At 48.8% G+C, this 27,307-nt stretch overlaps 9 protein-coding genes across 9 annotated transcripts; 5 read left to right on the top strand and 4 right to left on the bottom strand.

Moving 5' to 3' along the window:
- Window positions 1-1,382: 1,382 nt before the first annotated feature.
- On the top strand, window positions 1,383-3,341 carry N7525_005622 (glycerol kinase; the record flags this gene model as incomplete). The annotated part of the gene is made up of 4 exons (XM_002564593.1): window positions 1,383-1,705; window positions 1,786-2,780; window positions 2,832-2,998; window positions 3,069-3,341. 4 exons carry the CDS (start codon window positions 1,383-1,385, stop codon window positions 3,339-3,341), a joined length of 1,758 nt encoding a protein of 585 aa, XP_002564639.1.
- A 1,157-nt stretch (window positions 3,342-4,498) lies between these two features.
- Window positions 4,499-7,123, bottom strand: N7525_005623 (i-AAA protease YME1; the record flags this gene model as incomplete). The annotated part of the gene is made up of 5 exons (XM_002564592.1): window positions 4,499-4,891; window positions 4,948-6,665; window positions 6,723-6,837; window positions 6,890-7,030; window positions 7,094-7,123. The coding sequence occupies 5 exons, from the start codon at window positions 7,121-7,123 to the stop codon at window positions 4,499-4,501; spliced, it is 2,397 nt and encodes a 798-aa protein (XP_002564638.1).
- A 623-nt stretch (window positions 7,124-7,746) lies between these two features.
- N7525_005624 (uncharacterized protein) lies at window positions 7,747-8,805 on the top strand (the record flags this gene model as incomplete). Its single annotated transcript, XM_061213460.1, has 1 exon — window positions 7,747-8,805. The coding sequence occupies one exon, from the start codon at window positions 7,747-7,749 to the stop codon at window positions 8,803-8,805; it is 1,059 nt and encodes a 352-aa protein (XP_061070481.1).
- A 693-nt stretch (window positions 8,806-9,498) lies between these two features.
- On the top strand, window positions 9,499-10,779 carry N7525_005625 (mannose-1-phosphate guanyltransferase; the record flags this gene model as incomplete). The annotated part of the gene is made up of 4 exons (XM_002564590.1): window positions 9,499-9,505; window positions 9,565-9,608; window positions 9,680-10,703; window positions 10,760-10,779. 4 exons carry the CDS (start codon window positions 9,499-9,501, stop codon window positions 10,777-10,779), a joined length of 1,095 nt encoding a protein of 364 aa, XP_002564636.1.
- Window positions 10,780-11,545: 766 nt separating this feature from the next.
- On the bottom strand, window positions 11,546-12,927 carry N7525_005626 (3-keto-steroid reductase; the record flags this gene model as incomplete). The annotated part of the gene is made up of 2 exons (XM_002564589.1): window positions 11,546-12,800; window positions 12,863-12,927. The coding sequence occupies 2 exons, from the start codon at window positions 12,925-12,927 to the stop codon at window positions 11,546-11,548; spliced, it is 1,320 nt and encodes a 439-aa protein (XP_002564635.1).
- Window positions 12,928-13,297: 370 nt separating this feature from the next.
- N7525_005627 (uncharacterized protein) lies at window positions 13,298-14,545 on the top strand (the record flags this gene model as incomplete). The annotated part of the gene is made up of 1 exon (XM_002564588.1): window positions 13,298-14,545. One exon carries the CDS (start codon window positions 13,298-13,300, stop codon window positions 14,543-14,545), a length of 1,248 nt encoding a protein of 415 aa, XP_002564634.1.
- Window positions 14,546-14,816: 271 nt separating this feature from the next.
- On the top strand, window positions 14,817-16,027 carry N7525_005628 (sucrase/ferredoxin-like domain-containing protein; the record flags this gene model as incomplete). The annotated part of the gene is made up of 2 exons (XM_002564587.1): window positions 14,817-15,209; window positions 15,290-16,027. The coding sequence occupies 2 exons, from the start codon at window positions 14,817-14,819 to the stop codon at window positions 16,025-16,027; spliced, it is 1,131 nt and encodes a 376-aa protein (XP_002564633.1).
- A 3,239-nt stretch (window positions 16,028-19,266) lies between these two features.
- N7525_005629 (uncharacterized protein) lies at window positions 19,267-19,501 on the bottom strand (the record flags this gene model as incomplete). Its single annotated transcript, XM_061213461.1, has 2 exons — window positions 19,267-19,364; window positions 19,408-19,501. 2 exons carry the CDS (start codon window positions 19,499-19,501, stop codon window positions 19,267-19,269), a joined length of 192 nt encoding a protein of 63 aa, XP_061070482.1.
- A 3,805-nt stretch (window positions 19,502-23,306) lies between these two features.
- On the bottom strand, window positions 23,307-24,418 carry N7525_005630 (putative C2H2 finger domain protein; the record flags this gene model as incomplete). The annotated part of the gene is made up of 4 exons (XM_061213462.1): window positions 24,347-24,418; window positions 24,093-24,284; window positions 23,959-24,038; window positions 23,307-23,898 (listed from the first exon to the last, which is right to left on the bottom strand). Exons 1-4 carry the CDS (start codon window positions 24,398-24,400, stop codon window positions 23,307-23,309), a joined length of 918 nt encoding a protein of 305 aa, XP_061070483.1. The 5' UTR covers window positions 24,401-24,418.
- Between the last annotated feature and the right edge of the window lie 2,889 nt (window positions 24,419-27,307).

Here is a 27,307-nt window from a genome sequence, read left to right on the forward strand (position 1 = left end):
CACCTAGATCGGCCTTTTTCTTTTCTTTTTTGCTTATTTTTGTTCCTTTTTCCGTCTGTGTCCCTGGCAGGTTTGACAAGACCCTCTCCACGCCTTGAGATAATGGCCTCTAATAGGGCAATTAAGCCGGTTAATAAGACCGGACCAGGAATGAACCTGGTACTGGAGACGTCATCCGGGGGTTTATGTGTTGTAGGTACCTAGGTAGGGAGGGAGTAGGGATTTAACTATTCACCAACATAAATGCCAATGTGCCAACAAGGATCTTGATCAATCAGAATGAGACCCGGGAAGTAGGGAGTCAAGATCATAGGTAGTTCCATTGGAGGAGGGGTTGATGTGCTCGAATGTTCTTGGCCTCGACTAGAGCCCGTTCTCCAGGAATGGGGAATCCCCATTTTTTTCCTTTTATTTCTTTTTTTATACTTCTTTCCCCTATAGGCTATATAAATCAATAATTCTTCCATGGGATTTTCTCCATGAATAGGAATCCAACTAATCTGCAAAGAATGTCGACTAATAAAAAAAGGGGGTTCTAGAACGACTAAAGGGACCGCAGGGGAAAAATGGACCGTGTCATGTGTACGATCGACGGGGCTTGTGGAGTGCCCAGGCTTGGAGAGACGGGGTTGAGAGGGAGATGGTTTATATAAGGATAAATAGGGTATTAGGTATTAGGTATGGTATATATAAGATAGTATAAGATATAGGAAGTATTATGGAAAGGTGTGAATAGTATGAAGATATCCAAGGTAACAACCATACCCTAGAAATAGCTGTAATAGATCATATACCTAGGTAGATAATAAGAAAATAAGATAATAAGATAATATCTCCTATAAAGAGCAAATAGTGGGGGAGGTGACGAGGTCTTCTGATCAGAAAAAAATCCGAACCGGATTTCTCATTTTCTTTTTCCCCCCACCTTGGCCCAGTCCACCCCTTTGGATAAAGAGGAGAGGCCCTGGTTCTATTCCGTGATTCTTGTTTTCTTGTTTTCTCCCGGTTCTTTTACTCGACTATACTCCTATCCTCTTATACTCTTATACTCTTATCCTCGATTCTCTATACATACGACTCCGACACACACTCTCTATTCGAACAATTTCACCTTACCACCTTACCACCTTACCACTTTTCACCTTTTCACCGTTTTTCTATTTTATACACATTGAAGTGACCACCTACTTTTATACCTTTGGTCACTTCTCTGATACGTCACGCTCCACTTTTCTGCGGGAGCTGGTCCCCGTATCCCAACACCGCCACCTCGTAGTTCTCTCCGTCATTCCCCCCCTCTTTAAATCTTGGACAGTAAAATCGGTCTCCCTCTCTTAATATCTCTTTTTTCTTTTCTTTCGTCTTTTTCACACTTTTGGAAGATGCGGAACCCTTTCGAATTGGACTATGAGAGCGTTGATGGAGATTCCGAACCCGCCCAGGATTTCGAGCTCCCCGAACAACATGTGCACCAGCATGTGGAGGAAAAACAACGGGAGCAACTGAATCTCAACTATCGTCCAAAACAAAGAGACGATGGAGATGTTTCCTTGCTACAGGATGAGCCCGAGGATGAAATGAAGAGTCGATTCATTGGTACCATTGACCAGGGTACAACGAGTACACGATTCATCATTTTCGACTGCACCGGTGTTCCTATCGCCAAATACCAAACTGAATTCCAGCAGATTCATGAACATCCAGGGTAGGTGTTCAGACCCCCTTGCAATCCCTGCCACCCCTCCCCCTTCCGACTCGGTATTAACGTGCCCCGCACCCCCGCAGATGGCACGAACAGGACCCTTACGAATTGGTCGAGTCGGTCTATATCTGTATCGAAGAGGCTATGAAATCCTTCCTTGCCCTCGGCTACACCACATCCGACATCGAAGCCATTGGTATCACCAGTCAAAGAGAAACCGCCTTGGTCTGGGACTGGGAGACCGGCGAGCCCCTGCACAACGCAATCACGTGGACCGATACTCGTACCGTCAACCTGGTACGGGAACTAAAGGAAAAGCCCGGCGCCGATGAACTCCGTAATATTTGCGGTCTACCCCTCTCCACATACCCCTCATCCGTCACGCTACGATGGATGCTCGACCATCTGCCCGATGTCAAGTCGGCCTATGATGATGGTCGGGCTGCATTTGGAACCGTCGATAGCTGGCTCATCTACAACCTCAACGGTGGTCCTCAGAACAAGCGTCTGGTTACCGATGTGACCAATGCCTCACGAACGATGTTCATGAACCTCGAAACCCTCCAATACGACGATCGCCTCTTGAAGTTCTTTGATATTGACCGGAACAAGATCCGTCTGCCTGAGATTCTTCCCTCGGCTGATCCCGAGGGTTTCGGTAAAATGGCCGAAGGGCCGCTGGAGGGTGTTCCCATTACCAGCTGTCTGGGTGACCAAGCTTCAGCCTTGGTCGGCCACTGCGCCTTTTCTCCGGGAATGGCGAAGAACACTTATGGCACCGGATGCTTCCTTCTTTACAACGTGGGTGAGAAGCCGGTTATCTCGAAACATGGTCTCTTGGGCACCGTTGGTTTCCAATTAGGGCGAAACCGTAAGGCTGTCTACGCACTGGAAGGCAGTGTGGCCGTGGCGGGCAGTGGTGTCTCTTTCCTAATGAATAACCTTGGCTTTTTCCGCGACTCGCGGAAGGTCAGCGATTTGGCCGCCAGTGTACCGGATAGCGGAGGCTGCATTTTCGTCACTGCGTTCAGTGGTCTCTTTGCTCCCTACTGGATCGATGATGCCCAGGGAACTATTTGTAAGTCTCGAACACGGTGCCTCGTCTCGAATGATCGCTAACGTTCACCAGGGGGAATCACCGCCCACACACAGAAAGGACACATTGCCCGTGCAACCATGGAAGCGGCCTGCTTCCAAACGAAAGCTATCCTTGACGCCATGGCAATGGACAGCGGCAAGGGCCTGACAGAACTGGCTGTGGACGGCGGCATGAGTAACTCCGACGTTTGCATGCAGGTGCGTTTCAAAGTTTCTCTGTTGAAATTCAATCCCCAGACCACACCACTAACTGTTATTCTCGTTTCAGACCCAAGCCGATATCATTCAAATCCCCGTCGAACGACCCTCAATGCACGAAACCACTGCCCTCGGCGCCGCCATCGCCGCCGGCTTCGCCATCGACATCTGGAAGGATTTCTCCGAACTTAAACATATGAACCGCGCCAACCGAGCCTCATTCACCCCCGCGATGTCCGTCAAAGCCAGCGCCCGAATGTATAAAAAGTGGTCCAAGGCCGTGGAGATGTCGCGCGGCTGGATGGCCGACGAGGACAGAGAGGAACACCATGACGACGAATAAACAACTTTTATACATATTCCTTTGAGATGACCCCAATACCGTCATCAACCCCGCGGCCCAGGTTGTGCATCTCACACCATGCACGATACATACACGCGCAAGAAGAGAGATTTGAGAGGAGGGTTACATGAAGATCATATCAACCGGATATCGCACATATCCTCTCTTGGAGATACTCGGATTGTTTCATTTTTCTTTTCCGGGGTGGAGGGGGGAACATTTGGACAACCTCGAGTTTTCCCATTTATACATATTTAGAGAATTTCCGACTAGAAAGTCCGTCCTAATAGGCGTTCGCCACGCCCATGTCCCCCTTCATCATGACCGTTATGACGGGAGTCGTTTGTTCCAGAAGATGAGCTGGGGTTTGCCTTTTTTTTTTTTCTCTCCATTTTGCCGTTGGCTAGTTTCCCTCTGGGACGAGCTCGACTTGGCACTGTATATACAACCCGTTTGTGAGGAAATGAAGAAAAAAAAAATTCAAAATATATCATCTCTACAGAAGAATCTAAACAAACACTGAAGATCAAACTCTATCGTAATATCATCGTATGTCAACACCGTCAACCAGTTCATCAGATAATTCTCCGAACCAAAACCCCATGACATCATGCCAGTGGAGAAGCTTCAAATCAAGGTGATTTCAGTGCCTGGGCAGTGATGCGCCGGTGAAGTCATGATCCCCACGGTCCCAGACTTGGGATTTTAGGGTTTGGCTTGTTACTATATTTGGAGATGTGGGGATGAGAGAGAATCGGGGGTTTCAAGGTCAATTGCCTCCAGGTTACCTACTTACCTACTTACCTACTTAGGTATATTGCCAATTTACTAGTAGATTGTAGATTGTGACGTATTCGTACAGCATACAGCGTACAGCATACAAAATACAGGGAATATGTACAGAGATCAATTCAAGCTTCAATGGTAATTACGCACGCAGAAAAGCGAGTCGAAAACCAGAGTCAACGAGGATCTGACTGAGACATGATGTAGAAAAGAGAACCAAGGAAATATGGTATTTTCAATAAACGCCCGAATGGTTAGGGGATGCACGATGGAGACGAAAAACACCGTAGGGGGGGGAGTGATTTGTAGAGCAAGGAATAAGATATGGGGAAATTGAAAAGAGGAGATTACAGAGTGTGTGAGGAGATGACTTATTCATTGGCCGTGGGTGCTCTTCCTGCCGCAGACGGGTTGAGATTGGTCGACTGCAAGGCACTGGGAAGCTTCAGCGGCGCACTAGGGGCGGACAAAAGCTTGTTGAGCTTCTCGCCCTTCAACACCTGCTCCATCTCCTCCTTTGTGAGCGTCTCGTATTCGATGAGCGCCTTCGTCAAAAGCTCAAGTTCGTTGCGCTTTTCGGTCAGGATGTTGGTCGCTCGGTCACGGGCCTCCTCTACAAGCCGGCGCACTTCAGCCTCGATCTCTTGCTTAGTCTCCGATGATAGGCTGTCGTAGTTTGTAGACAGGTCGACGTTGCCGAGTTTCTTGGAATATCCGAACCGGGTGATCAACGTGAAGGCCGTCTCGGTGGCACTTTGGATATCCTATAGAGACCGTTAGTGTTGGAAAAAACAACAAGATTACAACCAGCAAGACTTACAGCTGAGATACCACTAGTGACATTGTCGTGGCCGAAAACTAGCTCTTCAGCAGCCTTGCCACCCATGGAGACGGCGATGTCTGCCAAGTATTCGGTATAGTTCCTTGAAACAGTATCCATTTCCGGCAGGAAGTGAGTGATACCAAGGGCCATACCACGGGGAACAATAGTGATCTTGTATAGCGGAGTGGAGGAAGGAGAGAAGTGTGCAACAAGGGCATGACCAGCCTCGTGATACGCAGTCAGGAGCTTGTCCTTGTCTTGAATGATGCGACTGCGAGCCTCGGCGCCCATCATGATCTTATCCTTGGCCCAATCAAAGTCGAGCGGGCCAACAAAAGCCTTGCGGTCACGGCTGGCATGGACTGCAGCCTGGTTGACTAAGTTCTCTAAGTCAGCACCGGAGAAGCCGGGAGTGCCCCGTGCAATGACTCCAACGTCAACATCAGGACCGAACTGGATCTCCTTCATGTGATGTCTCAAGATGTCCATTCTGCCACGAACATCAGGCAGGTCAACAACAACCCTACGGTCGAACCGACCGGGTCGAGTGAGGGCCTTGTCCAGGAGTTGAGGGTAATTGGTGGCAGCAATGATGATGACACCGGTAGTCTGGGAGAATCCGTCGAGTTCCGTGAGCAACTGGTTGAGTGTCTGCTTGACATAAGCAGCGTCACGCTCGTTTCGCTTTCCACCTATCGCATCCAGTTCATCGATGAAAATGATAGCCGGTGCCTTGCCACGGGCCTGAGCGAACAAATCACGAACACGCTTGGCACCAACACCGACGTATACCTCATCGAATTCAGATCCAGACATGTAGAAGAATGGGACACCCGCTTCGCCAGCAACAGCACGCGCAAGCAAGGTCTTACCAGTACCGGGAGGACCAACCAAGAGAACACCCTTGGGCAGCTTACCGCCTAGGGAAGAGAACCGATCTGGGTTGAGAAGGAATTCCACCAGCTCCTGCAGCTCATCTTTGGCCTCGTCACAGCCATGCACATCACTGAAGCGAGCGGTTTGCTGTTCGGGCTGAGCTTCTTTGTCCTGCGCACCTCGAACGTTCTTCAGAACGCCAGTGGTTTCAACCAAGATAGTGACCGTGACCAGAGAGATGTAAGTGAAAAATCCGAAAATGAGCAAGAATTTGACCCAGCGGAACACTGTGCTTCCGAGAGACTCGTCGACCACGACGTAAAGTGGAGCGTCCTTAGCACCGGTACCGTTTTGTTTTCCCATTCCGATTTGACTGCCAGTAGCCCGGGCAGCGACCGCTTGGCCAACTGCCTGGAGCTGTTCAGGGCTCAGATTGTGGTTTGGCCCGGCAAAAGCGCCAGCTCCAGCGTCGGCGCCACCGACGCTTGACTGGGCCTGTTGGACCAATGCTTCAGTTGTCAGATCGCCTGCAAAGTAGCCACTCCGGTGTCGTTCGATAACTATGCCCGGCATCTTGGCACGCAGAAGAGCCGAATAGAGAGCATTTTGAGCATCTGCGTTGTTCGGACTCTTGTTGGCGATCTTCTCCTTCTGAGCTAGTACATGATGCCAGGAGCCTCCAAACAAGAACCGTTGCTGTTGTGATTTCGACAGACCACTGACCTTCGGGGGAGTGCGTAGGGAGTTAAGGCGGAATGGGGTTAGGGTTGAGTATGAACGGGCAGCGGGGATAGCATGGCGGATCGGGGTAAAAGATGAGGTAGCCCGAAGTACATTGTCTGTTATCGACGGTTAGAATAATTCACCAAACCAGTTTTCTCAAGCCCAAAACATACTTCGGTTCAGCAATGACGACCATGTTTGTTGCGACGGCCGGCTGACGATGTCCGCTCGTAGGGCTTCGATGGAAACACCTTCCAAATATTCAGGCAAGGTCGCGCGTTGAGTGATCTGTCTTCATCAGCATGGAGTGGCATCAAATGGATGATAGGTTATGCCATACCGTCTCCTGTCCTTGTCGGCTAGTACTGCGCTGGAGAGACTCGCTGACATTGGTCGTCGTCGTTCGCCCGGTCTGTTTCCAGGGAACGGCCAGGGCGTTATACATTGAAGGCCAGAGATCCGATGTCACGGCAGCGACATTCTAGCAGCAGGTTGCTTGTGTCAGTCGTGAGATCTGGACGAGGTATTGCGAAGTGATACTCACAGGCATGGGGATCGGGACTTGGAAGGCCATGACTCCAATATACAGCGGCACTCGGCCGGGTGCGAGGATGGACGTGTGCTCCTCTTAGTCGAATTTACAGCCGAAAAGCGAAATTCAATCAGTTAATTCCGAGTTGAAGAGACTGACATCGCTGACGCAAGAATGAAGATAGAGATGAAGGCGACAGTGTGCTCCGCTTTGATGCGGCGAATGGCGACAGCCACTTAGGTCTGAATGGGCGACCGTAGAGTCATCACGTGATACTAGATGGCACGTGCACGGTATAACCGGGGGCATTTATAGTGTCGTCAGCTCTCATCAACTGACGAAAGAATGAATAGGACATTTAATGGAAAACGTCGTATGGCTTAGTTATTTATGGGTGATTCGGAGCAGTCGGTAATAACAGGGTAGGTGATAGTAGCTGAAAGGGGCAGCTACACCTGTGGTGTCGACAGAAAGCTGCCCATGGTTCGCTCCCCGGTCTTTACGAATTTCAACGACTTGACATCTACGGGCATTTTGAACTTCTTTCGCTTTCCAGACGATATTGAAATGACCTTGTGACAGGCTCAATGGCCTCGGGGGATCTTCCGGCCTACGCTCTTTCTCAAGGATAAGAGCTCCCCTTAACCTGCATATTCTGCCCTCTAATGCAGACCGATATGTCTCGAAAAAATATCTTCTTGGTAGGGGCTCCGTTGTCAGCGAATCTGAACTGGGACACAGATAAGCTTCTCAACAAGCCCATGCCTCCCTTTCAGGAGAATCCGAGCAGCCCAGAACAACAGCTATCCCTGGAGCAACCACCTGTAAGATGGAGAGTGTTGCGGTCATCAGTCGATAAGCTAGGTGACAATTATGACTCTTTTCAAGGCTATGAGGATCCAGCCTTTTTCATCTCGCATCAACTGGCTATTGCGGTAGATGCGACAGATGCGACACAAGAACAATCGGACGATTCGATTCTTCAATTCTACGACCATTCTTTCGCTATCCATGAAACCTCCGAGGTAGCTGGCTCAGATGTGTATGTAACAGATTCCACGCAGGACAGCAGTCTGGGCGAGGACAGCATGTTGGCTAGCTTTACGAGGTTGGACAAACCAGACACCACAAGGTCACCTCGCATCCTGCATATCCCTGGATCCCTCAGCAATTTGCAAGACCTTCCCACGGCCAGGTACATCCAATCCATTGCACCGCAAACGATGACGGTGAATATAATCGTGGGGGTGTTGGCAGTTCATCCCCCACGTCGGATAGTAACGCGTCAATGGAAAACTGAATTGGACCTCATCGAGCTCGTCGTTGGAGACGAGACAAGGGCTGGGTTTGCAGTCAATTTTTGGCTCAAGCCAGAGAAGCCGACCGCTGCCAAGAACAACGAAGCGGATCGCCTACGTCGATCGCTGGCGTCAATTCGGCCCCGCGACATTGTGTTGCTCCGAACTGTCGGGCTCAGTACATTCCAAGATCGGGTGTATGGACAGAGTCTGCGCCGAGGGATGACTACGGTCGAGCTGTTGCATCGACAACCGGTGGATGTGACGGATGCAGTTGGGTTTTACCAGGGCAGAATCGAAGAAGGTAGCTCCCACGATGATCAGCCGGTTCTTAAGGTTCGCCGAGTACGAAATTGGATGCTCCGGTTTGTGACGAATTCGGTTGGAATGTCGCATCCACGTGGACTGCCTCCGGATACGCAGTAGTTAATTTATTGTTTCCTGTTTCCATGCTTTACATAGTCCATGGGTTAAATTATTAACTTAGTAAATATTGTATCTTCCAAGGTTGTACTCCATACTAAGTGCCAACCTTGGAAATTAATGATCGTATCTAAGATGGGAGACGGGGAATAATCACCCAACCACAAATTCCCATGACTTAAATTTCAGGGGCGACATCTCATGACCATAGGAAATTGGAGGTTTAGTTTCGCGGGTGCCATCTGCATTGCCCCGGTGAAAACATGCAATAGCATTGGACATATTGGCCGGGGATGGCTGAGCTAGTGAGAACCTCAGGAGACCAAAGACTTCATGAACGCGTCAGGGATGTTGAGTACTTGGAATTTCATGTGATAGAATGTACAATTGAATACCACTTGATACATCCATCCATTCGTTCATATAAAAATATAAAAATAAATATAAATTCCATCCCCAAAACAGCTCCAACAGCTGAAACACCGAAGGTGAAGTATATGAGAGCCCCCTTTTTCCCGCAAACAGACGGCCCCTCCAATCACCGCCACTCACGTGCCCCCACTTGGACGAAAATAAATCCATCAACGGCCAGGTGTTCCCTAAATAACAGAGAGTCTTTCTCTCCTTTTGATTCTCCTTACTATTCCTAATCCTTTTTTTCTAATTTTTTTCTATTCCTTTCAATTTCAATTCATCATGAAGGGTATGTTGTATAGTCAATGCCTTCTTCTTCTCCCCCCCCGCTAACCCCTCTCTCTACAGCTCTCATTCTTGTTGGAGGGTTCGGAACTCGTCTGCGTCCTCTGGTAAATATCCCTATTATATATTTTATGCATTATTCTCTACTTGACCAGCTGCTAATACTCAATTGTTCTAGACCCTCACCCTTCCCAAGCCTTTGGTGGAGTTCGGAAACCGGCCCATGATCTTGCACCAGGTTGAGAGCTTGGCCGCTGCGGGTGTTACTGATATCGTTCTTGCCGTCAACTACCGCCCGGATGTGATGGTTGCAGCTCTAAAAAAGTACGAGGAGCAATACGGAGTCAATATTGAGTTCTCCGTCGAGTCCGAACCGCTGGGCACGGCTGGTCCGCTCAAGCTGGCAGAGGAGATCCTGGGCAAGGATGACTCGCCTTTCTTTGTGCTCAACTCGGATGTGATTTGCGACTACCCCTTCAAGCAGCTCGCCGACTTCCACAAGAATCACGGCGATGAGGGTACCATTGTCGTCACCAAGGTGGACGAGCCCTCCAAGTACGGTGTCGTCGTGCACAAGCCCAACCATGCCTCCCGCATCGACCGCTTCGTCGAGAAACCCGTCGAATTCGTTGGCAACCGCATCAACGCCGGTATCTACATTCTGAACCCCAGTGTTCTCAAGCGCATCGACCTCCGTCCGACCTCCATTGAGCAGGAGACCTTCCCCGCTATCTGTAAGGAGGGCCAGCTCCACTCCTTCGATCTCGAGGGCTTCTGGATGGACGTCGGTCAGCCCAAAGATTTCCTCACCGGTACTTGCCTGTACCTGACTTCCCTGGCCAAGCGCAACCCCAAGATGCTTGCCCCTCACTCAGAGCCCTACGTGCACGGCGGAAATGTCATGGTTGACCCCTCCGCCAAGATCGGCAAGAACTGCCGTATCGGTCCTAACGTGGTTATTGGTCCCAACGTCGTCATTGGCGATGGTGTCCGTCTTCAGCGCTGCGTCGTGATGGAGAACTGCAAGGTCAAGGACCACGCTTGGATCAAGTCCACCATTGTTGGCTGGAACAGCTCTGTTGGCCGCTGGGCGCGTTTGGAGAACGTCACAGTTCTCGGAGACGACGTTACCATTGCCGACGAGGTGTATGTCAACGGTGGCTCGATTCTGCCCCACAAGAGCATCAAGCAGAACATTGATGGTACGTCCTGGTTCCTTCGTGATCTTTCATAAACCTATACTAATCAGTTTATACAGTTCCCGCGATCATCATGTAATCTCCTTCTCTACTTCCCCCTCTTCCTTCACGTCGCTATGCCTTTTGAAATACCTCCCTTCAACTCTCGTGCCGATACCACCCTCCAGTCCGCCTCCTTGATGCATAGAACCGGAGTCGTTTACTGCGTTGTCTTCTCTTCTGTTGCCGGCTTGCCTTTTCTTCTAGTGACGGTTTATCGCCCTCTCAACTTCCTTTCGTCCGATCAATGCACTCAGAAACCTAGATGGTGAAAACGTGCGATTTCGGCTGTTTTGCAAGAAATAACCCCTTTTAGTCTTGTCTTTCTACTTTTATCCTCCAAATTATCCCCGTTTTAGTGCTACATTTTGAGGGTTTCGTCACTACATCCCCGCTCCCTTGCGTTTGGCCACCTGTTTTCGTTCCAAGCTTCTTTTCTTTCAATTTTTTTATCTGCTGGTCTTCTGGCAATTGGTGGGCAAGGAAATCATGCCATATCCGTTTTAATGAGAACATGGGCGTGGGGCTGGTTCTGTTGATGTAAATAATGGGAGGCGAAATTCGAAAAGAAAAAAAAAAGATACAAGCTTAATTGGTCTTCAACACGATTCTTCGGATGTTTCATATTTTCAGGTATTCTTGGTAGAAGTATCATACAGCATAGTATTACATACAGAATTGGACATACAGTCATTGAAGCTGCTCTGCTTCGAATAGGTCAAGTAGCAGAAAATCAAGGAAAAGACTTAAGATAAGCATAGTTCTGTGAGTATTTGACGAAGCGGTTCTTTGCCTTCAAACCGTCCCTAGGAACGAGCCTCAGCTTGGTCCAGGATTTCATCCCATTGAAGTCTCAATTCTTCCATCTGCTTCCAGCACTGGCGTCCAAGTTCCTCGAACTGTTCCCTGTTTTCCTTGGTAAGATCCTCCGCGCCACGCTTACGACGTCGGAGCCGGTCTGCCTCAACAACAGGCGTGCCGACAACACCACCATGGCCCCAGCCGTCGACCTCAGTAGAAACCGCACTTTCATTTCCAAGACGTCCGCAAGACGAACCCCATTTCGCTCGACCACCACCGGCCCGGCGGTAAGGCTCTTCCGCAGCTTCTAGGTCTGCCTGCGATGCGAGCGCCAGGAACACAGGAGCACAAGCGCCGAGGTAAGTAGACAACGGATGCCAGGGCGAGCCCAGCATTCTCGCGGTCCAGAAAATAGCAATCATCGCCCATGTAAGGGGAAGAATAAGCGGGACGATGGATGTGGCGCAGATACCAGGGTGAGAGACATACATGAGCGGGTTCACATCGGGGGCATCTGTGTGGATAGCATGGGTGTCAAGCTCAGTCTCGGACTGCAAGAAGCTATCAATCGCCCAGGGGGCCGTGCACGGCAGATTGGAGGTCAGCGCGAGGAGGTCAGTGAGAGCCTTAGAAGACTCATATGGCGCATCAGTGCGGAGGCCCTGGATATCGTCGATGTCGAAGAACTTCCAAGTCGCCTCGATACTGGAAACCCAGACCACACGGCCGGGCCCATTCGTGCGCGCCCGCTTCAGCAGCGGAGCCACGTTGTGCGCCAGCATATAGTGACCGAAGACGTTCGCGCAAAAGACCGCTCCGAGTGCAGGCTCTTCTTCTGTCTTTGTTTGCTTGTCTGTCAACACGCCCGCCGGTGCGAGCTTGTAGGCTGGCCAGGTCACCGCGTGGAGGAGATCTGTGCATACGTCCCAAATGGCCCTGATCCAGCTGATGCCAGACCAGCCGCCCAGCCCCGCGTTGAGGACAATTGAGTCGAGTCGGGGGAGGGTGTGGACTAGTTTGCGAGAAAGTGCGCGCACCGAGCGGAGATCCCCAAGGTCGACGGTCTCGGAGACGAAGTGCACACGTGCCGCGGCGGATGCGGACGGGGAGGTCGATTGGAGGTGTGCTTCTAGTCTGCGGATTGTGTCTTGGGCTTTGCGTGCACTCCGAGTTGTGAATATTATGGTGAGGGACTCGGATTCTGGGTGAGAGGAGAGGAACTCGTCGGCAAGGCGGCAGCAGATAGAGAACCCAAGGCCGCTGTGGATGGTCTAAGTTAGTATAGGGAATTGAGCTAGACGGTTGTATTGAGAGTTTCGTACCTGTTGGCACCTGTCACCAGGATGTGCAACATTTGCTGCTCACTAGCGGGCTTGGCCTGGTCCATGGCTTGTTGCTCCAGTGAGTTTGTTGACTTCGCACTTTTCTTGATATCGGAGTTAGGGGTTATGCGATAAGGCTTCCAATTGAAGCTGGCTGAGGCCGGAGATGTTGTTGCTTGATGTCTCAATGAGAGAGATATGCGACAGTCAGCTGCATGTGAAAAGAAAGGAATTCCCCCCGAGGTTAGCACTGGGGAAGTTTGTTGAAAATCCACCGAACGGGGAAAGTGCCTATGCAACGCGGATCACGTGTTCAACTTTAAATCGTATCCTTATCGGTATCGCAGTTGTTGTTCCCCGTCAGACTCGCTCCGCTTCATGGCTGAGATCTGCTAAATCTCACCCAAGTGTCATGCAGTTGGCACACGGGAAGCCATGGCAGTCAGACTTGAGCGCTTTCTCAACACAACCGGGTTCTTCTTCTTTGCCCTCATCCTCTTCTGCCTCATCATCCTCACACCAGCGGACGCTATCTACCAATGCTACGAGACGAACCGACTCACCAACGTCTTTTTCATCACCGGCGCATATGTCATAACTTTTATAATTGCAGTTCTCATTTACGCGACACGCATCTACACGAACCGGAGTGCACTCACCGGCATACCCAAAGCCTGGATCCCCGTGGAAAAGGAAGATGTGAACAAGAGCGTTAGGCGACTAGTGAAGGAAGGCCTGGTCCGCAGTGCGGTCATCGCGTATCAAGCCCGCCCGCGTGATATCTCTACCGACAAGGACAGCTTCCAGAAATACAGACCACTTCTCATTGACCCCGAACGACCCCCATGGGGCCATGTCGAGCACCCCGGCTGGTCTTCACCTGATTCGCCGGATTTACCGAACCTACCATATCGCACGGTCATACAAGAGCTTCCCAGCTTGATTGAAGCTAAGGCTGTCTCCCTTGCCCCTGCTGATTCATTATCACCTGCGGCCACGTACCACTTCGATCCGTCAGGCGACCTTGCGACACAGTCTCTTCCGGATACGCGCGTGGTGGAAGTATTGCAGCGTCCTGCGTCAATGGGCCTGAGAGAATATATCCGCCATCTGACGTCCCTTGGGGCTATCTATCCGCCAGAACTCGGTGTGGATTTCCTTGCGCTGTACGAACGAGCCCGATTCTCGTCACGCCATTTACACGAGGCGGAATTTCGCGACCTGATGCATCTGTTCGCGGAGATCTTGAGAGGGATGACATCTATTGCACCACCGATCCTGGACGAAATTCGCGACAGTGCAAGCTACCGACGAGCCTATAGCGAATCCGGCATCGGGCCCTCGGACGAAGAGGGAGAAACAGATACTGTGGGGACTTACGGTTACGACGGGACTCTAGGGTCCATGCGGAGTGACAGCCTTCGTCCATCGAATGCGTCTACCTGGGAGACCCAGTCCGGGTATGACACTGCGCCCGCAATGCAGAGCCCCGCCTCGGGACTGTCAACCGGCAGTGGATACTACGCGGCGCGAAGTCCTTTCCGCACACCTTCTATGAGATCTCTACGACGCGTGGCGTCGGGCCAATCTGGCAGTTCGGGAGGGAGTGTCATTCGCTTGACGCAGCCACGAGATCCGACAGATTTGCCGTATACAATTGACTACGCTGGACGTAGACAGTGATAATGTTAAATTCCATACCCTGTATATTACTTATAGAGCAACGCCATTTGGGCACCAATTGCGCCAACATTAGAATCCCTGTAGGGCTTTACCTCAACCTGGTCAGTGGGGTGGACTTAGGCGGAAACCATTCCGAGGGCTTGGCGAACCTGCAAAATGATTGATAAGATCAATTTATCATTTTACGACGCGTCATAAAGAATAAGAGGCCAAACTGGCAGACTTTTCTCCTTTCTCGCTCTGTTGAAGAATATATCCATATACTGTAACAATGCATCTCTTTCGCCGAGGGGCTTCCTCCCTTTTCAGCTCCTCCAACGTCTCTGCCGCCTCCTCCAGAACCGACCTCACCACCGATGCTGTGGGCGACAACGCCCTCGCCGCAGAGGGGTTTCAAACAATCTCGTCAAGCGATAAGCTGTTCAAAAACGTCGATCCAGCAGTAGACGGCGAAGACTGCTTGCACGACTGTGCCACATGCACAATTAAATACCCCGCAAAGTTCGATGTCGATCACCAAGACGAACTATATGGCCAAGTCAACGGATGGGCGACGCACATGCTCGTCGCAACAGGAAAGTCAGACTGGGTGCGAGACGTGGCGGACGAGCAAGGGAGCGTCATGGAAGCCATTGAGAAAGGAGGACTGGAACCGAGCAACGGGGTATGACAATATCCACCACCATCCCTCTATACCTGCCAACCAATGCACGCACAGAGAAGCTAACAACAACCTTCTTACAGCGACTCAAGCTGTCAGCGTCAAACATGCCCGTCCCGGACGAATACCATATGGCCGACGCAGGCAAGCAACCAACAAACGTCCTGCTGCTGCCGAGCTTCACCGTCGTCGAGCAAGTCACGCCACAGCTAGTCCCAGATCTGATCGAGAACTTCGTAAACCGGTCCTTGACAACAACCACACCACTAGGTGCAATCCCACCCCACCCGGAGAAACCAACAGAGGCAACCCAAGACCAAGACTCCACACAAACACAAGACCTCCCACACCCATCCACAACATCAATCACCACATCCCTCAAGTCCCACCCCTGCCCGCACGCAGCAGTAATCCTCCTCTGCTCGCAGCGCACACGCGACGCGCGCTGTGGGCAATCCGCACCCTTACTCCGCCGCGAGTTCGAGCGCCACCTTCGTCCGCTCGGTCTGTACCGTGACATGGACGACCAGCGGCCTGGCGGTGTGGGTATCTATTTCATTAGCCATGTTGGTGGACACAAATACTCTGCGAATGTGATTGTGTACCGCCGCCGGGACTTTGATTGGTACAAGCGCGATGATCCTGCGGATGCGGAAGGGGTTGTGGATGAGGGTGCTGCGCAGGGCATCTGGTTGGCACGTGTGCGGCCGGAGGAGTGTGAGAATATTATTCGGTATACTGTCTTGCAGGGCAAGTTGCTCAAGCCTGGGAAACAGCTGCGGGCTGGGTTTGATCGTGAGCGCGGGCTGACGAGTTGGTAAGTTCGAGTTGGGTTGGTTGGGATTTTGGAGTTGGTATAGTGGAGATAGTAAGATATCTCACGGACATATTCCTATTCCGGGCTGATGTTGGGTTGCCTGATGTATATCATCTGTGCTTTCGTATATAGTGCTCCATATCCATGGATGTAGCACTGCCCCAAAAGTCACAACTGTCTATGCGCATGGTGCCAACTGCTATATTTGCTATGTAGGGCTACTGTATTTACTATTTGTTACCCTATTCTACAACGGATGCAGGGAACCCATTTGCTTTAGCGGAGCATTTCCAGATCTGAATCCACCAGAATCACTATTAGTAAAGATCGTTATATGAATGTCTCGACAAATATTATCTGAGTCAAAGCAGATGAGATGCAACTCTAAAGTTATTGTTCTCTACAAGCAATAAATGGGCTGTTGGACATGATGATCGTGTCTACGCTTTCTACTCGATACCGTTCTCAGGCTGTTTTGACGACGCCGCCGATAACACTGGGGACCATAAGCCTGCTTTTTCCCACTCGCAGTGGTGCTAAGATAATAAGTACGGCGTCAACTGGAGTAGGAATGAGGTAGTGAGAAAACGAAATAATCTGGAGAAGAAGAGGAATGATGCCACAGGAGCAGAAGGGAAGAGAAGACGGTAACTAAGATCCAAAAGAGACCTAGGAATTAGACATTAGTGGAATACATGCAAGTCTTGGGTGAAGTGCCCGAAATAACCGGGGGCAGAGGCTCTTAAATACTAGAATGAAGGCGTGGGGTGGTTCAGCACCTAACAAAAGGACCCTTCTATTTTTTTTTTTGGGCAATTAGTGGCTACAGTCGGACAACGTAGAAGGAATCACGTTATAGCTGTTGGAGGCTACAGCTACCATGGACTGGCAGATAGAGAAAGAAGAAAATTCTGCTGTTCAAACCAAAAGAAGGCCGTTTTATAGAGACCGCATAACAAGCAAGCTCAGTCTGCCGGGGAAAACAGGCATCCACGGAGGATAGGATCATCCCAACAATAACGTCTCTGATTGCCTACCCCCAGTACCCTAAGTGAAGGGTAAGCTGATCCCTGGGCAACCATGAGTGCTTAGAGAGCGCTCTCTGAGCAACTGAGTGAGCATACTACTTCGAATGGCGTCAAACCTAGCCGTTTTCGACGCCCAATCTACTGCCACCTAGCGTTGTGGTGTATATGTGCATACTTCAAAGCTGTGTGTGCCTTCCCTCACTGATCGAATAACCATAACATCACGGAACACGAGGTCGTCATTTCATACGTACCTGCATGAAGTACCGATATCACGCAACTACCAGCCCATGAGCCCCAAGCCAAAAAGTCATCAGCCGGGGGTGGGTGGGCAATATCGCAGCAGCCCAATCCCCTCCCATCCAACCTCGGTCAAAATACCATTCGCCATGTGTCTATCGCGCCGACATCCCGATTTCCGACGGAGAGAGAAAGAGAAGAGAGCCCAGAAAGGAAGGACATAGTACACAGCCCCAATACCCCGGTCAAGCCATAGCATGCCGCCCCCATTTCCTGTTCCCGCATAGTCCAGAGAAACCTCCGGTCAGCATTCGCCGATATTGCAAGTCCAAGACTGGCGTATTTGCCAGGATGGTTTTTCCTAGGTAGGTACCTGGTACAACATGCACTGTGTCATACACCGACACCCGGCATCTTTATCCAGCCCGGATAGCGTCGCACAAAAGGCTTATAAACGCAGCCGTTACCAGTGTCGTACACCCGTGAGACCCTCGACATCAGTGTCCCGGGAGTATTCTGTAAGTTATGTTGTATACAGTAACTTGTCTGGACTGGATATGGATAATCGCTTTCCCCAGCGCAGATGGAGAGATGGAACAAGAACGGGCCAATGACAGGGGCCGCAGGTGTTTTTTCGTCTAAAATTTCCAGAAGCGGATTAGCGGCGTAGTTTGCGGTGCCTGAGGCTTTTTTTGCGAATACTAACTAGTTAACTAGTTAACTAGTAGAGAAAGACAGCGTTGTAAATAATACCGCCCAGGTGGATAACGTCCGTATTATTAATGCAGAAATGATGTCCAGGTGATTTGCATTTGGACTTTGAGTCATGTCTAGGTAGAAATCGAAATGACCTATGTATTTCCAGTTTACGGAGGATATTTGTATAACGTTTCCATTTAACATGTACAATGCAGCGTACTATTACTCCGGTATCGGGTATCAAGACCACTTTGTGACACAAGCAAAAGGAACGGTATAAAGCAAACGAAGACCACGATCTGACTACTCCGTCGACAGAACTAAATAGAATCTCCCTTTGCATGTTGTATCTCCTCGGCATAGACAGCCTCATTCTAAGATGCTGATCGATGGAGCTCCCAAGAAAAGACGATCCGATCTAGACCAGACATTGTGGGGGACCACTTGTGGGGGTATGGGGGATCTTTGATCACATTGGGTTTCATAATGCGAGACGGCTAGACATACCTAGGTGGATTGCTTGAGTCAGGAACTATGGTTTTCTGACCTTTCTAGATTGGTATAATGTATGGAGTTGATATCATTTCAGATCCGCCATGTGGGCGAGAATCATCCAAGGTTTGCTACTTTCTCCACTGCTCGCCAATAGCCGAGCGGTAATTTGGTTCCATGGGTCCAATCTTTTAGTGTTCCAACTTCTTTTTTTTTTTCTGTTTTCCCGTTTTGGTAACGGTTTTGGTTTTTCTTTTTTTTTTTTTTTTATAAAAAAAAAAAAAGAGAAACTTGGAAAAGAAAGTTTGGGATCAGCCTGAGCCGCAACACGCAGTTTTGCCTAAATTCAAGCCACAACTGGACTTCTCTCTTGAAATTCTGCCGATCACTCGGTTCGAAGTTGCCATTTAGAGGTGGGACCCATCTTTCCAGGTCTTCATTGTACTCCATGGGTATATACAGCTTTGTTTCGGAAATGATTTCTCGTCGAAATTATTGGATAAAGCCCCAGGATCTGAGATGTGCGCGCTCTCTGCCCCATTCCACAAAGCTTGTTTCCAATGTCTCTCTCCGGGAAGATCGGACTAGTTTCAACGGAATGGGTCGAAGCGTTGAGGTTGGGGACTATCGCAACTCGTCGATGGATTCGATGGATAATGAAAAGATTACCGATCCACTTTACTTTTGCTGGACTTCTCTTTTTTGACTTTACTCTTCACCGATGCACTCCGTAGGCTATGTACGTCTTGTCGATCATCGGGGACCACATGGAACCAGAATCTACCTAGGTAGCTAAGAGGTGAGCTTTCCAAGAAATCATGTTTGACAGGTTACATTGTGGATTCATGCCAAGCATTTCCTTTTCGTCTGGACAAGGTGATTCTGTCTAATAGTATTCGTATACCTAATGTCTTTACCAGATTACCATAGCATAACCAACGGAAAACACTGACAGTCTCCAGGTACCGGGATCCCAGTGGACCTTCGGGAACGGTCCATAGCGTACTCCGCAATGTCATACCAGTACGTACCAATACAATACCAATACAATACCCGCACCCACCACTCTCTGCGCCGTGTACCCCGGGGCTCCCGAAAGGCCCAAGCTCCTGAACTCTCCTTCCTCATTCGAATGATATATACTCCGTATATCTCTTGTAGATCATTCGATAGGTCTGGAAATAGACTCTTTTGACTATGATAATACGGAGTAGTAACAGCAATGTCAGTACGGAGTACGGAGTAACAGGGATATGCTCAAATTACTTACTCCATACTACATACCCCTTTAGGAAACAAGTCCAGTTTTAGTCCCTTTAGATTCCCCAAAGCTTTCTCCACCGCGCGTCAACGCCGGCAAGCTATATAACGGCGTCTACTAAGTAGTTTTGGTCCAGAAAATAACGTAATGTCCTAGCTCGGATAGTACATAGCCACGCCCTACGTCATCTTCTCTGTTTCAGAAGTCTCTCATTCATTAGGCAAAGCTCTAATGTCGCCATGCACCCTACAGGGGACACCCATGACAACCAGACACTTTTACCTGGGTATTCTAGCAAATTATCTCTTTGGCCATTCACACGGGGAAGTCTTCTGGTCCATCCTGGTTCCCTTACATCGCCGTTGGAAAGAGCCCCACACCGACTCTTGAGCAGCCCGTAGGGATCTCACAGCGGAGCTTATGTACGGAGGAGTATGCTACTGTACTGTAGATTATAATAAGTCTGGAAATGAGTGTATAGCCGATCAAACCCACAAGCGGAAACAGCTGGGAAAGCTCTATCCTTGTCTGTTTTCTGTTTTTTTTTTTTTTTTTTTTTTTCTTTCTGCTTTTTCCTATTTCTCTCTCTGCTCCGGTATTGCAGCACGGAAATAAACCCAAAACATCAGTTTCGGAATTACCTACAGCTTCACTATCCCTGATGTCCATCCAATATGTTTGATTGACACATCGTTGGCCCCCTAGAATGCCCATAAGGCCAAGAACGCCGATGCGACTAACAGGGCTTGGCATTGGGGGCCGGAAATATCAGCCTCGGTCGCAGAATGCAAGGCCCGATTCTCCGATCGTGAATCAGCTGGAATTGTTCTCCTATTTGCCATGTTCCATCGAGTGCGTCTTTCCCGATTTCCCGATCTTCATGACTCCTCCTTTATCATGTCCTGCATATACTACAACATACGCGAATCAACATCTCGAACCAATCACCGTCGCAATCGGTGTTTTGGTTTTGATTTCCTCCCCGACCCATTCTGATACATTAGCTGGCAAGCGGCTAGATCCTAGTTCGTAGTATCCCCCCCAGGGAATCTGTAGTCCGATGCGACCACGGAAGTAACTGCCCCGTTTATACCAATCTTGAAACTAGAAGCGGAGGCCACGCAAGACCAAGGCCTTTCCAGTCGAGATCGCCGATTGTCTGGATGTTGTATTCACCGAAATCATTGTCGACGGAGTATGGAGTACAGCATGCTATATTGCATGGCGGCTCGAAATTGGCCCCATGGCAGACGCCTTATGATTTGCTGATGGAATGATGGAATGGAGGGGAAGATACAACATACGGAGTAAAAATAGATTAGGATCTAATGAAAATCTCCGATAGAAGCGAAATGAGCAAGAGACGAAGCGAAATGAATACCAACAAGTCGAAGAACCTCTCTCAACGATTGGAGGTATCGAGCCCCGTTTTCAAGGCTAACGCATAGCCCCGTCGGGTTTAGGCGCAGTTGGTGACTTGCATGTGGGGGGATTAAAACATCCTACGGAGTAGTCTCAGCCCGAACCGGGTATGGATATACTATTGCGCATCCGGATCACCGAGATCCTAATGTATGAGGCTTTTATGTCCACTGGTGTAGTAGTGCGCAGGTACTGCGACATTGGAATCCCGGGAAAGGGCAACACAGGGTCTTCCGAGGGTGTTATGTCCGTATGTTGTATGTTGTATGTTGTATTTCCTGGAAATAATGGTGATCTTTCTGGAGGCGGGATCTACCGGCCCTTTTCATATTCCACAGGTTCCCAGCCCTCCACTCTTGGGTTCAATCAAACCCCTGTATGGATCTCCGTCGAAAGTTAGTGTCGCTCGGCAGGCAAGTCCGGAGACTCCGCGTAGATACTTTTGAATGGGAGAGAAAGGATCAAAAACGAAGTAAAACATATAGAATCACAAGAGAATGACCAGAGAAGATCTCCCAATTTCAAATCGGATATGGTATCCGATTTGAATAAGCCTTACGATAGCCTTACAAACCAAAAAGGAAACCCGGTTTTGGGCTGCAGTTGAAGTCTTGCACTTGAGCATCCCTGGCTTATTTCTTTTTTTATTATTTCTTTTCTTTTAGTCTTTACATATTCGAAAACTACTTCCAGGAATATCCCCCCGTACTCAATTCTTACTGGCTAGGTCGTATAGATAGGTGTAGGCGAAAGAACCCCAAGTACCTTGTACCTCACCCGTATACAATAACAACAAACCTACACCACTCCTTAGAAGGCGCAGGTGTCTCACCAAGTCCTCGCGAAGCAAATCCCTGGTAAAAAAAGAAAAGAAAAGAAATAGAGAGAAAATGTTCTGTTTGCCACAAGGCCCTAGGCCATGTAAACTAAAACAAAACCAAGCACACCGGTCCCCCACGGAGCTGAGAGACTGATTTGCTACTAAAGTGTTTTAGCCAGAGTGCAACGTTGGCATATTTCCTACTACCTTAGATCGATGGTTACTCAATATGCAGAACAGGAACCCAGTCCGTATTGGTGGATTAACCTGGTAGAGATCCCTGGATAATCCACCAGGTTTTGTCTTAAGACATGTATGTCTAAGGAAAACAAATTGCCGTTGCATTCGGGTACTCGGGAAGAGAAGGCGAAAGGAACCCCGAATGTATCTTAACATTCTCATATTCGAATATTCGAATAATCCAATATTGTGATTGGGATTGTCTGAGTGAATAATACTTTGAGAGATATCCATAGATAATATAAGTAAACAATTACCCCAAACAGTCCTCTAAACGTCATTCCAAGCAATATAATATTAATAATATGAAAAGCCCTTTCTAGACAGGCAAGCGAGAACGAGCGCGAATGAAAAGAAAACGTCTTTGTTAGCAAGACATCTCCTTGGCCCTTGGCTTTCCGAGCCCTCCCAAGGCTCCGAGGAAAAATGGGGCCATATCAACCAGAAAGAGTAAAAGCATAAAAATATGGAGGAAAATAATGAATCAGACACGAGTCATGCAAGCCAATTTATTTATTTCCGGATCGTTTACCAATCTAGGCATGGTGTGACATTTAAGAGTAGGATAACGCCAAGGTGAGATAATACGGGAGGCTGAGAGGAATATGTATACGAGAAAGGATTGGAGCCAATGAGAGTAGAGGCTCCATTGCAGTAATATTCCTGGGCTTCCGCTGATATATGGGTAATATCGGAATGACCGTCTTGGTAAAAGAAATTCTTGGAAATGAGACGATGCAGGCAGAGGGGATATAACAGGAAAGGGGGAATTGGGAGAAAAAAGAACAAAAACACGTCCCATGTTCAGGTATCAAGAAACGATTCGCCAAGGGAAACACCTTTGCCTCCGTTTAAAATGACAATATATAGAAAAGTAGCATAATATCGCGAGGGGGAATCCATAATAAAAGCGCCCAGAAACCTAGAAATGGAGCAGAGATATAGAGCCATAGAACGAAGCAGATGCGAAATCTCTGCTTTGCAATTCAAGAAAAGATAAAAGGCACAGCCGGAGAAAGCAGGGAAGTCGTAACGGGCATTAAACACGCATTCGGTCCACAAATCTAGGTGTAATCTCCTCTTAGCCTACTCCCAGAAAGCCCCAGTCAGTCCCCTCCGCTTGGTTCAAGAGACGGGAGCCGGGGGGTTTATACGCATAGTTTGGGTGGTATGAAACCATCATTGGCTGTTCGGGAGGCAGTTGGTGGCCTTGAAAAGATGGATGTTGGTATTGTTCTGGGAGGTAGTTCGCCCGTGGACTGTCGTAACGCTGTTGCATCATTTGTAAGTATTGTTGATGCTGCTGCTGCTGCTGCTGCTGCTGTTGTGGATGCGCGTGGTGTTGCGGGTGCGGCTGCGGCTGTTGAGCGTGTGGCATGTTTACCGGCGAGGTTCCGGGGACAGTCTGGGCCACGATCGGAGGGGCAGCTTCGTGAACCGGCACGGTGCCCATCGGCACACTTTGGGGCGAGTAAAACTCATGACTTGGTGTCGCCGATTGCGGGTAAAAAGGTTGCTGGGCGAGCATGTACTGCTCAGTCGGGACCGAGACTGATACGGGTGTTTGGTGGTAAGAATGCTCGGAGGTCCCATCTTCTGAGGATGGTCGGGTCAAGCTCCCTGGAGGGTGGGAGCGGTGTTGGTGTTTGGTGAGGGTGGTCTTGCGACAAAAACTGCAGTTTCAACAAGACAATTAGAATAGTGCTTCGATATTTCCACCCAAAAATACTTACCTCCGTTCGCATGTAGGCTCGTGGCATATGTATGGCCGCTTCCCGGTGTGGATTCGGCGATGGCGAGCTAGACTCGATGACTATGAGAGATCATCAGTTAAATGCGCATAGCGAGCTTCAAAAATGGCGCTTACGTCGGAGAATGCCTTCTGACAGCCTTCATGGTCACAAACATGGGGCTTTTCGCCAGTGTGGGTCCTCGAGTGTACGGTCAAGGCACTCCGCTGAATGAAGCTCTTATTGCAGTCCTTTACGGTGCAATGATACGGGCGCTCATTGGTGTGGATGCGATAATGGCGACAGAGATCCGACTTGCGATTGAAAGACTACCAAATAACAGGTTAGAATGTGAGGACGGAAAAAGAGTATCAAGAGCTGAAGTCCCCACCTTTCCACAATGCTCCCATGAGCAGTTAAAGTCGCGCCCACTGCCTGGAGCCATGATGCAAAGATCTGAGAGCTCAAATAACAGAAGATGGGAGAAGGAAAGCCAAAGGAAGGGGGAAAGAGGGGAAAGAACGTAAGCGCATATGCGATCGCAGACGACCTTGAAATGGAGGAAAATTAGATCCTGGTCAGGCTGGATGGGTAGCCGGGATATTGCGAATCCAGGGCATAATATAATGAGGGGGAATGCTATACGATAAAGTAAAGATAAAAGAGGTATTAAAAAGAGTATTTAATGTTAAGAGACCTTTTGGTGAAGGGGGGGGGAAAAACGGCGCGGATGGGACCGTAGAATGAGTAGATTATTTGATTTATATTTTTGGTTTTTTTTATATTTTTTTTTTATTTTTATTTTAGTTATTTTAGTTATTTTAGTTATTTTCTCTATTTTATTTTCTCTCTGTTGGAGATTATTATTATAATTATTATTTCACTCGAAGGTACCAGGTACATTGTACTGACATCTTCCATATATACTAATAGACCAATCAGAGAGCGCGCGAATGTCACTGCCTACATCGATCTCTTTCCCTTATTTTTCCCCAATCTTTTCCTGATTTCCTTCTATTCCGCCAAATCTTGTTATACAAATATTGTCTCAACTCTCCCAGTAGAAACAGTGTACCACATCAGAAAACCGTCTAATACCTCTGGGGGTAATTTAGGAATCTTTCATTGACTCTTAAGACCTGAAAGTGGAAAGGTAAATTGCGATAGCCTAGTGGAAAAATAGAAACCCCCACATTACCACCTGGGCAGCTTTCAAGGTTATTTACCAAATGCTCTTCCGAACAAGACATGCTAGACTGGACTGGGCATGGAACGGTACGGTATCGAATACACTTTGAATACACCGTGACCGTATCTTTGCAAAATAAACTTCCTAGTCTCTTGGCTTCTTTTAATCACTTCCAACCTCTTCCAAGGTTGGAGTCATGTTGTATACCTTCTTGAGGGGGTAACTATCAACTCTATATGTATGGTATACTGTATACAGATTGAGTTTCAGGGTCTTCCAAAGGGGCTGCCACGTCTTGCCAAGTAGTGGGCTTGTGTTAGAAGATGATATCATACATAGTACGGAGTACATAGTACCATTCTCGCCCGCAGGAAAAAAAGCCATTTCATGGGGGCCCTCGGGAATTTGTCCATCAAACATGAAAATAGTAACTCTCACAATCAAGCCAAGCCAATTTCCCAAGGTTAGCGGCCGAAGTACTCCGGTCTTTCCAAATGAGAGGATGAGAGGGTAAGGTCACTTAACGCTAAAAACGATATCTTGCGGGAAGTAAACGGAGAATAGAACTAATTTCCCAGGGTCTGGAAGTTCCCCATTTATATCCGTGTCTCCATAAAAAAAAGGGAAATTAAACACAGAAATATGGCATACATGGGAAACCTGGAGACGAGAAGAATTAAAAAAGAAAAAAAGAAAAAAACCTAGCAGAAGCAAAGGAGATAATAGAAAGCAAGACTGCAAGGGATGGTCTTTATGACGCGGCATCCGGGGCCAACGGTGATAACACGGATTGCTCTTGCTCCATCCCGAATCAGGTACCCCAGCTCATCCCGAACACAAGTCCTCGGGTCCCATTTCCTTAAGGTTGGGGCTGTTCCCGTCTCTCCACTTGTTTTAAAATTGTATAGATTGTACTTTGTAGACGTTGCACTCCATGAGGGGAATATCGCTCTCACATTCCCTCGATCTCATAGACTTTGCGATATAACATGCTATCCCTGATAAATAGACTAATAGGATACATCCCTGATGAACCTTAGAAGGGATTACTTCCTACTTCTCTTCACCGTACTCCCCGTATAACGCACATCAGTCATTTTAAATTTGCTTTTTATCGCCGTGGTCGATCACTTGGCACCCTTCAGCCACACTCGAAGTCTGTTGTAGGCCAGAAACAAATGGCGAGAGGACCCTTGGCTTACTATCCACGTCTTGGCTCGAATAGAATTCCGGTGGCGAACCCATGTGTCTTAAAGACCAAACAGATACTCGCCTCATCAGGTGCGTCGGATAGCCTCGGTTGGCCCGGGCCTTAGCCAGTAGGCTCAAAGTGTCGCAAGAAGCTTCGGTCTTTGCGCAAAGTTATGCGGTGAGGATCACAGGAAGACATGCCAGAGCGGATTAGATTGGAAAGCAAAACAGCTGAAACGTAAATAGAAGCTGTGGCGTTTTGGGTAACTGCCTACTCCGGACTGAACGTGGCAACCCACTTGTCATCTTAACTGCGGCGATCTTCTGATCACTTCAACCTTATTACGCCGGGGGAGATGGCAGCCGACCTATGGCTTCATTTTTTACTTCCCCTTCTCTTTCTGTCTCTTTTTCGTGATCGACAAGCTCGTTTACTTACAACCTGGTACCGAAGTATGGGACACGGAGTACGCCGTAGGGCTTCGCCTAGTCGCGTGCTGCAGATCTATGGTAGATTGCCTGGAGGGAGGTAGATCTCACTCTGAGGACCAATAGTTCTGCGCTCATGATATATCCGGATGATGAACACAGTGTACGAGGCAAGAGCATGTGCTGGTGGGACCCACAGCCGTGGAGAAATTGCCTATCAGTGATGCAGCCCGTCTCAGCCATTGAGGTAATCGAACATAATCTAGAAAACATATGATTATTTGGGATTAGTGGAATAAAAACCAGTAAGACGAATTAAGACGAATGTAGATTAACCCCCCAAGGCTACTGTATATTGCATAGTATACTCCGTACTCCGTACAGATTGGCACAGGCCATCATTTCCCCGGGAGCCAGACTCGCATACACGCTCGTGTTGACGGGAAACTCTGAAAAGGAATGTTCAAAAAAAAAAAAAAAAAAAGGCGCCAAAGTCGCCGATCAGCCCCTAAGAGATAAACTGCACCTATCGTCGACCTCGCC

Source organism: Penicillium rubens (assembly GCF_028828025.1).
Source record: "Penicillium rubens strain IBT 27055 chromosome Unknown utg000002l_segment0_segment0, whole genome shotgun sequence".
In the NCBI taxonomy this organism is placed as follows: Eukaryota; Fungi; Ascomycota; class Eurotiomycetes; order Eurotiales; family Aspergillaceae; genus Penicillium; species Penicillium rubens.